At 40.1% G+C, this 18074-nt stretch overlaps 1 protein-coding gene across 8 annotated transcripts; it reads right to left on the reverse strand.

The window, feature by feature from the left end:
- Positions 1-4958: 4958 nt before the first annotated feature.
- LOC113421733 (dual specificity protein phosphatase 14-like) lies at positions 4959-10068 on the reverse strand. 8 transcript variants are annotated; one of them, XM_087945015.1, is made up of 2 exons: positions 9993-10067; positions 4959-5792 (listed from the first exon to the last, which is right to left on the reverse strand). In XM_087945015.1, exon 2 carries the CDS (start codon positions 5785-5787, stop codon positions 5146-5148), a length of 642 nt encoding a protein of 213 aa, XP_087801141.1. In that variant the 5' UTR covers positions 5788-5792; positions 9993-10067; the 3' UTR covers positions 4959-5145. The 8 variants fall into 8 exon arrangements, 5 of the variants coding, with proteins under 5 accessions (XP_087801141.1, XP_026538083.1, XP_087801138.1 ...); XM_026682298.2 differs by lacking the exon at positions 9993-10067 and adding an exon at positions 9225-9318; XM_087945012.1 differs by lacking the exon at positions 9993-10067 and adding an exon at positions 8812-9091.
- Positions 10069-18074: the final 8006 nt, after the last annotated feature.

Genomic DNA, 18074 nt, shown 5'->3' on the forward strand with positions numbered 1-18074 from the left:
AGACTCAATTGCTAAGTTTAATGCAACAGGCTGTCTAACATGGGAAATGGAACTTACATGGTCTTCTCAGTAGCAGCCATTTTCTTAGTGCACAATTCCACAGTCCCATTTCCCTGTTATGTAGTTGCAACATAGCATCAATAAACGTGATCAGAAGGAACTGGGTGGGGATCTCCTATCTATTGGATAGCATGGAATTAGCATACTGGCTAGGGAATTCTGGAAACTGAAGTCCACACATCTTAATGGTCCCAACTTTAAAAAGTTGGCATACAGGAAAATGGCTCCCACTTTGTTAGGTGCATGCATGTTATATTTCTACAGGGGTCTGGCTGGAACAATTTAGGCCTTGCTAATTCAGATTCTATTTAACAATTTCAATATTTAGAGAGGAAGAAGAATGTGGCAATTCTTAACCAGTTTCAATTAAGTCTGAAAGATAGCATGTACAGGTAGTCCTTGATTTATTATTGCAATTGGAACCAGAATTTCCATTTCTAGCCAAGGTAGTTATTAAGTGAGTTGCAACTAAATTTACCTTTTTTTGCCATGGTTGTTAAGACAATCCCTGCAGTTGTTAAGTGCATCATGCAATCGTTAAACAAATTGGCTTCCCCACGTTAAGTGTGCCAATCAGAAGCCGGCTGGGAAGGTCACAAATGGCAATCAAATAACCCTGGGATACTCCAACCATTGTAAATCCACGCCAGTTTGCAAAGGCACAAATTCTAATCTATAGGGATGCTGCAAGTCGTAGGTGAGCGGATTGGGTCGTAAGTCATTTTTTTCAGTGCTGTTGTAGCCTTTGTCACTAAATGAATGATTGTAAATCAAGGGCTACCCGTACCTATCAAGAGTTCAGGTGGGGCGAGAGACTGGAGTTTCTTGACTTAAAAGTGCCTGGCACGGTATGCCAGTCCCAGTCCATTTAATCCTGATGATTCTAACATCACTTTCCTTAAGATCGCTTTCTATTCCTCATTCAGAGTACCGGTGACCCGGTGTTGTGAATATATTCTGACTACCCACAATCACAGGAAGAGATAACAAGCTATCAGGGATTAAATCTGGAACTTTCTGCACAAAGAGCTTATCTGCCTTGAGATGTACCCATTGTCTATATCTGTTTAACAGATAAACAGTTGGAAGGGACCTTACAGATCATCTAGTCCCATGATGGCGAACCTACGGCACGCCTGCTGGAAGTGGAACACAGAGCCATCTCTGCTGGCACGCGAGCCGTCGCCCCAGCTCAGTTCCACTGTGCATGTGCACCCGCCTCCCACCAGCCAGCTGATTGTCGGGTGTCTGTTGCACAAGAGTGGGGAGCGCGGTGCATGCGGGAGACGTGCGTGCATGTGCAGGTGTGCAGGGCGCATGCAGGGCAATGTGGGGGTGCGCACAGGAGGGGTCACACATGCATGCGCAGGGGGTGTAGGGATCATGGGGTGGTCATGAAGCAGCTTGGAAGGTCAAAAACAAAATATGCATTTACCAGAAATCCTCTGACCCCTTACCTTCCTTCTTATAAAAAAATATTGTGCAAAACCACGAAATTGCTGAACTAAGGAACTGGAAGTAAGCATGTTTCAGTGAATAAGGATGGGTCTGGAAAATAACAGAAATGTACTTCTCCTTTTTGGTATAGTTTAACATAAGAAACGCCCCGGGCTAGGCTGAGGTTATGAAATGTATAAAAGTGACGCCTCAGGAAGAGCCAGGGGTTCAGAATTTGCCATGCTAATGCTCTGAACCTTTGTGCACAAATAAAAACCTGTATTCTCCAACCTTTCGTGGTCTTGTGTCCTGATTTGGAAACAGGATCTGCTGCAACAGTCACATGCATTGCATTATGGGTGCAGGCACTCGTGCGCATGCACATTTTCAGAACGCAACAACAAAAAGGTTAGGCATCACTGATCTAATCCAACTCCCCACCCAAGCGGGAGACCCTACAACATTTCTGACAGATGTCCAGTCTGTTCTTGAAAGCTTCCAGTGATGTGGCTCCCACAATTTCCGAAGGCAACTGTTTCATTAGTTGATTGCTCTCACTGTCAGAAAATTTCTCCTTACTTCCAGGTTGAATCTCTCCTTGTTCAGTTTCCATCCATCATTCCTTGTCTGGCCTCCAGGTGCTTTGGAAAATAACTTGACCCCTTCCTCTCTGTGGCAGCTCCTCAAATATTGCAACACTTCTCTCATGTCTTCCCTGGCCCCTTCTCTTCACCACACTAGCCATGCCCTGTTCCTGTAACCGTTCTTGATGTTTTCATTTATATATCCTATATAAATGTTTTAAATTAAAACATATACGCCCGCCATAAAACTGATAATAATGCTGCAAGAAGCTACTGGTTCACTTTTTTTTATTTTTATATAGACCTTTTTGCCACTGAAGTCAAAAGACATCAGAACTTTTTATACTGACATAGCTCTTTTCTATGTACAATGTATAGAGAGACCTTAGATTAATGTTTCACAACCACGGAGACTTGAAAATGTGTGGACTTCAAATCCCAAAATTCTGGGAATTAAAGCCCGCACATCTTCAAGTGGCCAAGGCTAAGATGCAGCGCCTTAGATAACTTATTATATACACACATTTACCATTTGAAAGGAAGACCAGCTTGTGTGGAAAACCCTGGAACAAATTCTTCCCTGGAAGTCTCTTGAAGTGCTACCCAAAAGTTACTTTGCAAGGAAGGTATGCTCTGAACACCTGCACAATTCTGCTAATGTCATATTCAGTCTCTGAAAGGTTTTTATCACCCATTCAGATTTGAGCATTTTGGGAGATAAAAATGCTCCTTCGAGTTGAGCTTGTCTTTTGTTGACTTCCTGGACATGTCTAAGATACCAATAATGATTTCTACCTAAATATTACAAAGATCTGACCCTATCTAGTCTCTGAACCCTGATAAAATGAAGCAAATATTGAGAGAGGGAAGGAGATTGCAATTTGGGGAGATTTATGTTTCCTTCTGATTGATAAGGAGGTGGATCACTTCTAGCCATTTTAGATTTATGCAAAACTGTGTGCATATATATGCAATTGTCTTTCACTAGACAAATTTAGAGGCATTAATAATTACAGAGCAGGAAGTGCTAGAACAATGTACAAATGAAGTTAAAATAATCCATCTGAGTTTTCTTCCTCACAAAAAAAGTCATCCCTGTATTATCATATCCTCGTTCCCATGTAAAATGCCAAAATGTGAGACATTTTTCATGGCAGATACCCAAGTTGTTACATATCCATTAAAAAATAAGATCTGTAAGAAAGACAACTTTGCTTCCAAAAAACGTACTGTCCTTTCAGTTTGTAAATGTGGGAAGTGACTATTTTCTATCTACATAAATGAAATAGATTTCTGAATTGCTTGCTTAGATGAACAATGTTTCTCAATCTCAGCAAAAATGTGGACTTCAGCTCCCATATAAAACTTAAGTTACTGTTTTGTTAAACACCCAGTTAGCAATTGTATTGAAAAGTCAATATAATCAAACAATCTTAGATGGGAATGAATTACCTTTGTTCTGGACAGAAGAATAGAGTTAGGAAATGCTGCTAAGCCATTCCTTTCATAAACATAAACCCACGTGTTGGTTATAGATTTGACTATGCTTGTGTGATGTTTATGCAGAAACTCTTCTGGACCTCTTCCATTTAGGCTGACATCTTACTCCAGAATTTGTTCCTAATAGAGTTCTAAGACAGTTTTCTTTAAACATTGTTCTCCCTCTCAGTATGCTGGAATGACAACTGATCAAGGATACACTGACTACAAAAGTTGGGAGTTACCATTCCCACATATCTAAAGGGAATTTGATTCATTCTTCCCCCATTTTTATTACATCTTCTTATAATTATTATGGATGTATTGTCCACCTATTTGATACCTCTACTAGACTAGTGTTTCTCAACTTTGGCAGGTTTAAGACGTGTGTACTTCAACTCCCAGACTCCCCAGCCAGGCATACTGGATGGGGAATTCTGGGAATTGAAGTCAACGTATCTTAAACCTGCCAAAGTTAAGAAACACAGTGCCACTCTTAGACCTCGATATTCGCTCAATTCTGGATACACCTTCCTATTTATATTATTAAAAAGGCTTTACTTAGGAATCCTGTTACAAAATACTACAAATCACATAATCAAAACGACAGGACTGCTTGCTGACACCAAATTATGACTCTATTACTTGTTCACTATATAGTTTTAAACATTTTTGAAGTCGTACTTCTAGCCTGACTGAAAGTGTTAACTTTCAAGATGTTCTCTTTTTCACTTTTTTAAGGTGCAGTGTGTTGAAAAAACTTCCCTGATACATACTTTTGAATCTTAACAAGGGGTATGAAGAAGGCTTGATTGGCATATTTGTTCTTCGAACCCCTATCCAATTATATCACCCTGTTGGAGTTAACCTGAGCCAATATTCAAAAATTCCTATCTTCCCCACAAGAGTGGAATACCTTGGCCAAGTTGCAACCTGCTTAGTGAATGTATGTATGAAATAACATTCCCTTGTAGATTTGACATCTTATTCCTATTGGTGATAGTTGTGCCATCCTCAGCTTCTTGGCTATTGCTGTTTAGTTTAGGTGCATTCCTCAAAATCCTGAATCTTTGGATGAATCATTGTTTTAATTCACATCGCCTTAGGGCTTAACATTCCAGAAAGGAAAGTGTATTGGGCTTATTCAAGTTAAAGCAAACCCAAGGAAGGATTTCTGAAACTCTTGAAGCAGAAGGGGAAGGAAAAGAGAAAGATATTTCTCCTTACTATGCAAAGATTAATGTAGCAAGACCTTGGAATCTGTGATAGTACAATAATCTTTACTGCCTGTACGTTTGTGTTTAACCATTTCTCATCTCAGACTGTAAGCAAGATACAGATTCTTAGCAATGTTTGATAGGATGATAACAAACAACATTGTCTTATCACACTGAAAAGTTCAAGCAACTCATTTCTTTTCCATGATCTACTGTACTCATATTGCGAGATCTTAGAAAAAGACTACCATTAAACAGAATTTCTTATTAAGATCCACCACATTGAACAGTCCTGTTAAACATCCTAACATGATGGAACTTTTTCATTCTAAGTTAAGGTGGCCCATAGCCCATTTCAATGATAGTCTTTATCTCAAATTCCACAAGGGGACCAGCCCACGGGTCTCCTTTTCATAGACATCTGGAACCAACCCAATGGGTGAAGGCACCATCTTGACGGTGTTCTTGCCAAACAGCTTGCGTTCATATTCAATGAGCTGTCTCCAGAAACCTACATTGGGCCTTACAACCGGTCGCCTGCTCTTCACCCACTCATGAGCATCCAAAAGGCTCAACCGATGATATTTCATTAGGTAAGCAATACAGAGAGAGGCAGACCGGCTGACACCTGCCACGCAGTGGACTAGAGTTCTTCCATTCTTCTTCCCTGTCTGGTGTATCCTATCAGCCACGGAGTCAAAGTACAAAGACAGTGGAGCGTGAGGGAGGTCCGGAACAGGCACCTTCACATAGTCAATATCTGGCCAGTTGGCATTGGGGATTTCCATGGTAGCATTTACTACACAGGTCACTGCCCGGGAATACACCATGTGTCTATTCGATGCAGCATTGCCAGAGCAAAGATAGAGACAAGGAGAGATTTGAGCAATGCCTCCTAAGACCGACAATGTGTTCCCAGCAACAGGAGATGGCTTCGCCACTGAAGTGGGTGGAGAACGGCGAAAGAACCCATGGTTCCGGAAATTCATGGTGGATGGTTCAGCATACATAACAGCTAAGGAGTGGGGTGGGGAGGAGAGAGAGTGGGAGAAAAGAAGCAAAGTACACTTTAACAATTAAAGGTTAATATTCTGATTTCTCGTGTCTTAAACTTGACCTGCCCCACAAGTGCAAAGTTTCTTATTTTATTCTAACAAATTATTTCGCTGTAAGAGAGGAACATGGGACCTGTAGAGATACGAAATGAGGAAGAAGAGAGAGTTAGAAATAGATTTTGGAGCCAACAAAATCAATGGATGAATCAGCTGCAGCCCAAACGATGTGATGAAGCAGGACAAAACTGGCATTGGAGTAGAAGGAATGGAGGGAGAAAGAACAGGCAGGAATAAGTACACGAAGGCCTGAAATAAGATGTCATCCCAAACATCAGCAAGTTCTCTGCAAAGCTAAATAGTTTCCCATATCCTACCTCAATCATTCCTCTGGAGCTCTCCAGAAGCTGCTGACATCCAGAGGGGACCCCTGCTTCTTAGGCTAGACAGGGAGGGGAGGAAGGAACTAGAAACTATGATGCTGCAGGAATAATGCGCAGGAGGGTGGGGGATGATGGAGATGATGGGGGAGGGAGAAGACAGCCTCTTAAAGGGGCAGTGGATTCTCTACTATTCCTAGGATTCGCCCCAGCCTGGATTGTTAATGCGCATTTCTCAATCACTTCTCTCACCCCACCCTCTGTCACCACCACAGCCATGGGCTCAAAAATTAGGGTGGGGAAAGTTCTGGTGCTAAATTGTGACTCATATTCCCTCAAGATTGGTGCAAAGGGAGAGAGGCTGTTTTGGTATCATAGGTTCTCCTCACCTTTTACCAGGAGAAGAAAAGTCGAGTTTGCATTCACTGTTTCCCATAGGTTCTGCTTCCCTATCCCAGTTGTTAACTAAGGATCTAAACTAAACAAAAAACAAAAAAACAACCCCTTCCTTTCCTAAAAGGAAGATCGGGATTTCTATTGCTATCTGGTGTGTTGATGGGATACAGATGATGTCTCTGAATGTCCCAAGGTTTTTCAGGATAGAATTGCAGGTTTAAGAATATGATGATATTAGAGTTCTTTATATAAAAGAATAGGATATAGTGTAGCAAGCCTATTTGTCCTCTCATTTACCTTGAAACTTGTATATTGTATCATAATCCCACAGCCCAAATTCTGAAAAATAGTCTCCTCTTTTCAATTCAGGTATGCTTGCATTTGGAGTGAAATAAGGGTGACCTAATAAATATGCTGGTTCTAAAATGACCATTTCCAATTTTACTTATGTTGTTTTCCCTACCTGGTTTTGCCTCCTAGTTTCATCTGCAGAAACTCATTGGGTATTCTGATTTTAGCTGCCAGCTACTTTATTCTTTCATTTTCTATTTCCCTCAAAACCTCCCGGTTTCAAACTTTTCCCCCACAGATACATGTGTATGATGCTGAATCACCTAGTTTTCAAACTTTAAAAGATGCAGACTGTACGCACTTGTAGATAGATATATGCTTGATTTTAACCCCTGAATTATACATGGTTTCCCTACATATAGCTATCCCTGCAATGTTGAGCAAATGATAAACGTTGTAAGAAATAAAACAAAGTAAATGTAAGCTTGACCAACGTCAGCTTCCCATCTCCTTCAGCTTTGTGCTCTAGATGCTAGTTTGAGAACACACTCACCTCAGCAGAGCCTTGCCAAAATCCATCTCCTTTGTTTACCATAACTTTTTGAGCAGTCATTCTCACTCCATTTTGACATTTTCCCCCGTCACAATTCCCTTTCCATCCCTCTCAAAGCATACCATATCTGGCTTCAGTTCTGAACTCTTTTTAGCAGCCCTTAAATAATGCTTCATCTCCAATTCTCCTTCCTTCAGAACCCATCTACTCAAGATTTAGCTGAGTTGTGCTACTGACATGGTCTCTAACAGCAACTGAGCAAATTCTCTGCTCATATTTTGTACAGAACATGGCCACAAGTCTTGTAACGGCATGGTAGCTACTATACTTGGGCCACAATTTTAAAACAAGTTGATCTGCTCCCCACCTCAACTAATCACAATGTATTTATTAAACTTATATAATCTATCTATATGTATATATATCTATAAGCATGTGCCCCTCTCTGCATTTATGGGCAGCTCAGTCTCACACACACACCCCAATTCCTTCATTGGATGTTCTCCAGTCTCAAAGGCCATCCCACTCCCAAATATTCAATTCCTCATTTCTCCTCATATCCCCTTCTCCTCCCCAAGGCCCCACCTGAGAAATAACTATTTCTGAATTTACAAAAACTGCAATGCCAAGTCCAGTTAATCCTCAGTGCCCAGTTTTGTAAAAGAAAGATGGAAAACATTACCAGTCAGTGCTGTTTTTCAACAGAGACTTTCAGGACAGTTCCCCCAACTCTTCTTTGTCAAGAAATCTGCTCTCTCCCTTGTGGAAGAAGGCTAAGGATTTCTCCTTTTCCAGGTGGGTTTGCCTTTTCTTCCTCCCCTCCTCCTTCCAAGTAGCCCACTCTGTAAAAGCAGCGTCTGTACAATTTACATTAAACAATATAATAAATCTCTTTGCTTCGGTCCTCCTGGTTCAGTTCCTCTCCTTCCCGCAGGATTTCTCCAGCCTTCCTCTTTTCTGGGTGGGGAACTGGAGTTTCCTTCCCTGATTCCCCCCCACCCAAGCCTTGTCTATATACCGCCCTTGCTGCCCCCCTCCTCGGCTGGACCACTCGAGCGTTGGAGGCAACAAAAAGGTTGCCATGGCGACGGGATGCGGAGGCGGCTGCTGTCGTCAGCGCCCGTGACACAAGACGGAGCTCGTGGAGGAGGAGGAGGAGGAGGAGGAGGCGACCGCGCAGGCGTGACTGAAAAAGGCCCACGGATTTTCCCCCTCCCTCCTCGGCTTCCGGCCCAGATTCTCCGCCTCCTCGGCAGCAAAACAAAAAACAAAAAAAACCACGAACGAACGAAAGAAAATAGCCCAAAACCTAAAGGAGGGGGGGGGAAACCCTGCGTTTTAATCTGGAACAACAGGAAATACCCGAAAGATTAGAGGAACGGGAGGTGGGGAGGTCTCCCATCCAGCCCTCTGCAATTGGTTTTCTGCAGGTAGGGCTTTCTCCAGACTGCAGTCCTGCTGCAGCTCTCCTGCGCAAGCACCCGCTGGCAGGATGGACAACACTGAATTGATCCTTAGCTTTGCAACGCCAGCCACGTTTTAGGCCAGCACGTTGTGCGAATCCCCCAAAGTAAAGAAACCACGATTCGGGGGAGGGCATACCCCCAGGAAGCAGGTTGTCGACTGAATGTAGTTTGTGTGTGGTCTCCTTTGGGGGCGCTCACAAACACGCGCGCGCGCGCACACACACACACACACACACACGAAGCTTCTCTTTTGTTCCCCTGCCCTGGCAGCGATCACCCACCCGCCTCTCCCTTCTTGATCCCACATACCTCACACCAGGAAAGTGTAAATTAACAGTTATGAGTCAATCTAAAGGTACCGGTTGCACCCCTTGGAGCAGTGCTCTTCAGCCTTGGCAACTTGAAGATGTATGGAGTTCAACTCCCAGAATCCTTGACTGGGGAATTCTGGGAGTTGAAACCTGCAAGTTGCCAAGTTGAAAACCGCTGCCCTGGGGGAGGAGTGAACCAATCTAACACCAACACTATCTAAGAGGCCCTTCCCAACTCAATGCTTTCCGGCTAGTTGGATTTCAGCTCCCGTAATTCCCAGCTCATATGCAATGGGAGTGAAAAGACAAGAGGTCTAGAATGTAAGGCTCGAAATGGATAAATGTAGAAATCATTTCTAAATAATAATAACTAATCATTGGAAGGAAAATCACAGGGTTGTAAGCTACAATGGGAAGTAACCTTGCAAGGGAATTTTGGGAGTTGAAGTCCACATATCCTCAAGCTACCAAGACTGAAAAACGCTGCCTTAACTACTACGTATACTATAAATAATGTATGACCTAGAGCAGGCTTGGGAATTCTGGGAGTTGAAGTTCACCCATCTTAAATTGCCACAGTTGAGAAACATTTATCTACAGCAATGGTAAGAATTACCTATCTTTAAAAAGATATTGAACAGAGGAGGGGGGAATTCAATAATTCTAAGCCCTAAACTTTTATCTTGTCACAAGCCATAAATTCATATACTTTTTGCAAGAAAAATATTACAATTTAATAGAACCTCTATGTTTAGAGGCAGTTTACCAGATAGCTTTCTATTCCTTGCTGGTGGGCTTGGAAGAGGCAAATATCGTGCTGTCTTTACAGGAAACAGGAAGCTAGACCTCAGATAGTTAGTTAACTAGTTCTTGTGTGGATTTCTTATTTACAGTATGTTCTGCTTGATTTCTGTCTCTAAGCTCCACCTTCTCTGAATAAACTTTGTAATTACTATGAAAATAACCTTAAACTCCAAAAGCAGCTGCAGTTGAGCTATTCTGATTGCAGTTCTATCAATAAATAGAAATACTGTATGGTCAGTCAGAATAGTTTGGCCGCATTTTTTGTTTTCCTTTCAAAAATATTAAAATTTGTCTGGTGCGTTTTCATGAGTACAACTACAAAGTCATATATCATATTAGCAATTAAGATGGGGTTTTTTTTTTGCTTACTACTGAAAGCATGACTCAACACAGCACTTCTTTCCTCCCACTTTCTTACATGGAGAAAAATTTACTGTATTTTACAGATATAGGTCTGCTCCCCTAAAAATATTAGAGATTGCTACTGTATTTATCTGGATAAATGCCTCCTTACAAATATGTAAAATGTGTGCCATATAAAGGCTAAAGATGTTGCTGGAGTAAAACTGAATAAATTGATTCCCCGTAGGTACAAAGAATTATTTATTTAATGCAATGGGTGATCTAGAGTCTAGACCAGGGGTGTCCAACCTTTCACCTTCCCTGGGCCACATTAGAAGATGAAAATTTGGTTTGGGCCGCACATAATTAAATTAAATAATTAATTAAATTAAATTAAATTAAATAATAAAATAAAATAAATAATAAAATAAAATAAATAAAATAAAATAAAATAAAATAAAATAAAATAAAATAAAATAAAATAAAATAATAAAATAAAATAAAATAAAATAAAATAAAATAAAATAAATAATAAAATAAAATAAAATTATTTATTATTTATTATTAATTATTTATTAAAAATTATTTATTTTTTATTTTATAATTTTCCGCCAAATTTTGGGGTGGTTGTGGGGGAAGCTCGCCTGCCTCACGCCTACCTCTCCTCCTGCAAATTATTTATTTTTATTAATTTTCCGGCCAAATTTTGCGGGGTGGCGGGAGGGGGAAGAAGTCGCCGCCTCACGCCTACCTCTCCTCCTGCAAATGCAGCAGCGGCGGCAGCTGTGGTGGGGGCAGAAGCAGCAGCGGCGGTGGCGGCGGGGTAGAAGCAGCAGCGGCGGCAGCGGCAATGGGGGCAGAAGCAGCGGCGGCGGCGGGGGCAGAAGCAGTGGCAGCGGCGGCGGGGGCAGAAGCAGCAGCGGTGGTGGCGGCAACAGCAGGAGGTGGCGGGGCGGGACTTTTGGGCTGCGGCTGCCCGCCTTTTCTGTTGCTCGCCTCGCCCGCCTCGCGCCTACCTCTCCTCCTGCAAATGCAGCAGTGGTGGTGGCGGCGGCGGCAACAGCAGGAGGTGGCGGGGCAGGACTTTTGGGCTGCGGCTGCCCGCCTTTTCTGTTGCTCGCCTCGCCCCGCCTCTCGCCTACCTCTCCTCCTACAAATGCAGCAGCAGTGGCGGCGGCGGCGGCAACAGCAGGAGGTGCCAGGGCGGGCCTTTTGGGCTGCGGCTGCCCGCCTTTTCTGTTGCTCGCCTCGCCCCGCCTCACGCCTGCCTCTCCTCCTCCTCCTTGCTGGATCTTTCATGAAGGTTGGGGTGGGCGTTGGGCCGCATTACGAGGCAACCTGGGCCGCATACGGCCCGTGGGCCGCAGGTTGGACAAGCCTGGTCTAGACTCTAAAGTACCAGTATTGTATTTCAGAGAATATAATGAGAAGTATTAAAATGAGGACTCATAAGGATAGGATAATTACAAAGGGGAGGGGGAGGCTGTCTTTTTAAGTTGATGCTGGAATAGAATATATTTGGATAGTGTGAATTTTGGTTTAGTCAATAAATCAATAAAGTATAGACATATACAAGACGCTCAATTGAACCCAGACAAACCACATAATGGTTTACTACAATATGTGAATACAGCAGACAACTTTGTTTTGTAGTGTGATGTTTCAGGGTTGCAGGATGAAGAAAAGTGGGGAATCTCCCTTAAAATAATAGCATGAAGTTAGCTGTTGGAAACTTATTTTTAACAACATCTTGCCTGATGAAAAGATCTAGACTAGAGGGCTCAAAATGTGTGTCATTAAAGTCTTCCCTTAATATGGTGTTGGAAGAAATATCCAGGTCCAGGTCCAAGCTGTGAATAAAATGGAGCCTGATTGGAAAGAAAGATTCTATTGGTGAACAGAACCAACAGAGCATGCAATTCTGGGACAGCTGACAAAATGGAGTAGATAGCAGGGTAGGTTTTTATGCCTTTTTGATTTCTTTGGGGTCATGTGGGGTCATGGCTGGCACTATAGGCAAAAGGGGACATGCAAATGCTAGATATCTTGTCAATCTTTGGCTTATTGCTTATCTGAAGTTTCAGTCTGACCCAGTCTTTCTGAATAGATTACCAAATCTGTATTTTTAAAAGCTGGCCTTCTCAGTTTCTGCTTGGAGCAGGGAGACTGGGACTGGTTTCTGCCTCCCTTAAGATTTTTTTCCCCATTTCTCCTTTAGAGGAAATATTCTATCCTGCCTTTTTTAATATCCCCCAAAATATTTCATTCTCTTTTTTTAAAAAAAAAATTTTTTTATTGATTTTACAATTAAAAACAAATCAACAACATATACACGAATAGAAGAATGAGATAAGAAAAAAGAAAGGAAAAAGAAAAAAGGAGAAAAAGAGAAAAATAAAGGAAAAATAAACACTTAAAAACATTCTCATTTTCGACAGTTTGTAAGATCTTTTCTCTTCTTGACATGCCATAAACGCACATCTCATCCATATATATGTTTATATATCACTCATATAGATTTGTCCTATTCTTTTTTACCTTACAATACAAAGTCTATCTTTGATCTAACCATTTATACCAGCAATTCCAATAGTTAAAATATATAGAAGAATCTTTATTTTTTAAGGCTAGAGTTAGTTTGTCCATTTCTGCACAATCTGAGATTTTTTTGGATGATCATCTGTTCTGTAGGTATGTGAGGTAGTTTCCAACATTGAGCAAATGCTAGTCTGGCCGCTGTTAATATGTGTATTGTTATGTACTTCACTTTTTTAGGTAGCTGTTTATTGAAAATCCCTAACAGGAAGGACTCTGGTTTATACTCAATCTGTTCTTTTGTTATATCTTCTAGCCATTTTCTAATTCTCTGCCAGTATTTTTGGGTTTCTTTACAAGACCACCACATATGAAAGAAGGTTCCATCTATTCTTTTACATTTCCAACATTTCGGGCTTGTGTTGGGGTGCATCTTCGCTAATCTCGAGGGAGGAAGGTGCCATCTGTAAAACATTTTATAAGCGTTTTCTTTATATGCTGCCGATTTGGTGATCTTATTGTTTCTACTCCAGATCTTTTCCCATTCTATTAGTGTGATACTCCGTCCTATGTTCCTACTCCAGGCTATCATATTCCCTTTAACTGTCTCTTCTTCTAATTCTACTTCTAATAAATAATTGTAAAATTTACTTATATTTTTCTTGTCTGATCCTAGTAAAATTTTGTCTAATTGCTGGAGTTTATTGTTAATTCCGAATTCTTTTCTATTCTGTTTGTATCTACTATGAATTTGGAGATATAGCCACTGATCTATTTTAAATCCCCGCTCTTGCAGCTCTTGTCGTGTTTTCAAATTTCCTTGTGGATCCAATAAATCTTTATATTTGATCATTTTGGTAATGTCCAAATTGTTTGGATGAGTCATTGCCTCCATTGTCGATAACCAAATCGGTACTTTTTGATAGTGTTTTTTCCGTATTTTTTTCCAATTGGTTAATAGTGAATCTCTAATTAAATGTCTGTGGAAATATGTCTGACTTTCCCTACTTCCCATAAAAAGGCGTGCCACCCTCTTTGCAAATCGTGGCCTTCTAACAATAGCGTTCTTTTGTTGATTAAATTCACCCAATCTTTTAACCATACTAGGGAGGCTGCCTTATAATATAATTCCCAATTTGGAAGTGCCAATCCTCCCCTGCTCTTCAAATCCTGCAATGTCTTTAAATTTATTCTAGATTTTTTTCCTTGCCAAATAAATTTCAGTTATTTTGTTAAGTTCTTCAAAAAAATTTCTGTGTAGTTTGATTGGAATCGTCTGAAATAAGTATAAAAATTTTGGTAGAATATTCATTTTGATAGCAGCAATCCTGCCCAATAGTGAAAGTTGCAGCCTACCCCATGATTCTAGATCTTTCTTTATTTGTTGCAACAATTTGTCATAATTATTCTCTTTAAGTGTCTTACAATGTGGTGTTAGCCATATTCCTAAATATTTAACTTTCTTTGTTACCTGTATTCCCATGACTTCTTCTAAATCTTTTTTCTGTTCTTCTGTTAAATTTTTAGTCATTAGTTTTGTTTTCTTCCTATTAATTTTAAGTCCTGCTACCGCACCAAATTGTTCTAGTTCATTTATCAATTTTTGTCCTCTTTCTATTGGTTCCTCCATAAAAAAGACCATATCATCGGCAAATGCTTGCAGTTTGTATTCTTCTTTCTTAATTTTCAATCCTTTAATCTCTGGATTTTGCCTAATTCGTGTTAATAATGTTTTTAGAGTGAATATGAAGAGGAGGGGTGAGAGTGGGCAACCTTGTCTAACTCCTTTTTCTATTTTTATTGGGCGAGTATATTCCCCGTTTATTATGATATTAGCCTGCTGTGTATCGTAGATTGTTGTTATGATGTTTTCAAATTTAGTGCCTAAATTCATATTATAAATTTTTTGAATTAGAAATTGCCAATTTAGGTTATCGAATGCCTTTTCTGCATCTAAAAACATAAGTGCAGTTTGTTTTTCGGGGGCTTCATAGAATTCTAAAACATCTACTACTGTTCTTAAATTGTTCCTTATCTGTCTAGTCGGGAGAAATCCATTTTGATCTTCATGTATATATAAATTTAAAATTCATTTTAATCTGTTAGCTATGATAGAGGTAAATATTTTGTAGTCAGTGTTTAGGAGTGAAATTAGTCTGTAGTTGTTAATATATCTAAGGTCAGATTCCTCCTTCAGGATCAGCGAAATCAATGCTCCCCTCCACAAGTCCGGCATCTTGGCTGCTAATAAGACATCGTTAAACACTTCCATCATAAGAGGTCCAATTTGTTCCGCAATTGCCTTATATAATTCTCCCGGGATCCCATCTGGCCCTGGGATTTTATTATTCCCCTGATTCTCTATTGCTGATTTCAATTCAGACCAAGTAATATTTTTATTTAATAATTCTATCAATTCATCTCCAATTACTTTATCTTTCATTTCATCTAAGTAATTTCTTATTCTATCTTCATTGACTTCTTCTTTTTTGTATAACTCTTCAAAGTATTTATGTGCAATGTCTTTTTTCTTTTCTATCTCTTGTTGTATGTCTCCCTTCTCGTCAATTGGTATATCAATCTCTTTTCTTTCTTTTTTTTTTTAATTTGTAGGATAACCATCTCCCTGGTTTATTAGCATGCTCAAAGTAAATTTGTTTAGTCATTTTCAAATTTATTATCATTTTCTCTTGTTCAAATAAATTCAAATTATGTTTGACTGTTATTATCTGATTTTGTACTCTTTAATTTTTAGGGGTCTTTTGTAATTGGGTTTCTAATTCCTTAATTTGTTGTTGTAATTTATTTTGTTGAGCATACTTTTCTTTATTTCTCATAGCATTATAAGAGATTGTTATACCTCTTATTACTGCCTTCAGTGTATCCCAAATATTTTGTTTCGAGGTTACATCATTATCGTTTTCCTTTAAAAAATAGTTTAATTCCTCCTTAAGTTTATTTGTATACTCTTTTTCTCTTATTAATTGGATGTTTAATGTCCATCTTTTCTTTGGTTTTTTCCTACCTTTCCAAGTTATTTGAATTGGGTTGTGATCTGCCCATTCATTTGGTAAAATTTCGATTCCTTTTATTTCGTTTGCTATTTCCCCGTTCATCCACGCCATATCAATTCTTGTCCATATTTGATGCGGGTTAGAGTAAAATGTGAATTGTTTTTCTTCGGGGTATAGTCTTCTCCATAAGTCCACCAAATTTAACTCTTTCATCATTTCCTTACATGTCTTAGGAAACTCTCTTTTCCTTTTTTTGTTCTTCCTCGCATTACTATGGTCCTTTTGGTAATCAGCAATAGAGTTAAAATCTCCTATAATACAGATATTCCTTTTTTCAAATCCCTGAAAAGAGAGAGGGGAGAGCAATAAGAAGATGGGATTTTAGAGTCAGTTTTTAGTCCACCGTTTCTAGGATTCTGCACTTTTTCTTCAAGCACACCGGAAGCAGGGAGGTAAAAAGTGCTGAATAATAGCTGCCAGCAATCAGTCTCTTCCGAAAGTTCCAAATTACTTTTTTTTTTAAAAAAAAGTTCCTAAGTTCAATATATTGATTTCCTTCACGTACGACCCCCACTTCAGATAGCATAGAATAAGATAGAGTTCTCCTCAGGATCGGTTAAAAGGTCTGTTAAACGGATAGTGTCTGATATATTGTTGCAATGACTTCAGAGTTTCTATGTATCTCGTATGGCACCGCGTTATCTCTTTTTCACCAGCCTCGCTCCTCTTCACGTCTTTACTTTAATAAGGTTTATCCTGGAAAGTCCATCAAAGTAACAGTCCACTCATGTATTCAAAATTCTCCACCACTTTCCGACTCTTTCCAACAGTATTTTCCTAACCTCGCAGTCTTCCCCTTTCGTTCGTTGTAATCCACACTTTCACTTCAGTCTGCCGAACCTTTTCGCCCTCGCTTATCTAGCCTTCGCTTTTTAGCCGCTTTTCTTTCAGGTTTCCGACAGACACTAGCACAAAAAATCACTTGCTGATCTTCCTCTCCACCATTAAATTCTTCCTACCACCCTTTTCTCCGCCGATCTTACGAACTGTCACTTACTCGCTTTTCACATCGGAGGCAATCCGGACTTTGGAGCCGCCATTGACAGGCGGCTGTCTCTTGCACGTTGGGCTCTGGAGGTCTTCTCTTCGCTGCTGGGGGTTTGCCTTCCCCACACTGCAGCCCGAGTTTCCCCCACACCGACACGAATCTCTCCGGGATTCAAGTATCCTCTAGGGATCGCACCAACCGCAAGAAGAGATAAGCTGAAACCGCAGACGGGCTTCTGCACCTCTACTTGTCCTTGTTTCGCCACCCCAAAATATTTCATTCTCAAGGCGGGTGGGTGGGTGCTGACTCTTACAATGTTTCTGGAGATTTTTCTTATGACTTAGAACAGTGTTTCTCAACCTTGGCAGCTTGAAGGTATGTGGACTTCAAGTCCCAGAATTCCCCAGCCAGCATGCTGGCTAGGGAATTCTGGAAGTTGAAGTCTACATTTCAAGTTGCTAGAGTTGAGAAACATTGCCCTAGAAGAAACATGCACTTTTAAATGTTGTATAAATGAGGTAATTTCTGCTAAAAGCATGGGGTTTTTTGTTCACTGCTACAAGAGAAACTGGATTTGTCGCTAAGATGTGTAATTTTTCAGGTCCATTAAGATACAACACACTATACTGACTGGGCTCATACATTATGCTGTCATGTTTTATTTTAACTTTGATAAATCATGGTTTGCTGTGATACAATAATCAAAATGAACATAATGACCACTGCATCTTTCTCCTCTGCAGTGAGCCCTGTGATGAAGTTATGAGTCTCTTGCTAGAGAATGGATTTTATAATCTTATATTATCAGGAAAGGAAATGGATATGAATCCAATTAAATAAAAAGATACACTTATTCTGTGTACTACCCCAGGACACAGCCTCCCTAAATACGATTATGCAAAATCTTCATTCAGTATGCTTTTTTGTTTCAGTACAGGTAGTCCTCAACTTGTGACCACAATTGGAACCAGAATTTCCATTGCTAAGTAAGATAATTAAGTGAATTATCTTTTCTGCCACAGTTGTTAAGTGAATCATTGCAGCTGTTAAATGAATCACACGGACGTTAAGTAAATCCAGTTTGCCCATTGACTTTGCTGATCAG

This window comes from Notechis scutatus, chromosome Z, assembly GCF_049901735.1.
Source record: "Notechis scutatus isolate UNSWTSFEM ecotype Mainland chromosome Z, rNotScu1.2, whole genome shotgun sequence".
In the NCBI taxonomy this organism is placed as follows: Eukaryota; Metazoa; Chordata; class Lepidosauria; order Squamata; family Elapidae; genus Notechis; species Notechis scutatus.

Bases quoted from the DNA above. Each gene is read 5' to 3' on its own strand.
- LOC113421733 (XM_087945012.1), bottom strand. From the start codon at position 9,049: ATGCCCTCCCCCGAATCGTGGTTTCTTTACTTTGGGGGATTCGCACAA. The intron at 5,793-8,811 runs GTATTTCCTGTT...CCCACTCCTTAG, and splicing joins CCGTTCCTCTAATCTTTCGG to CTGTTATGTATGCTGAACCA.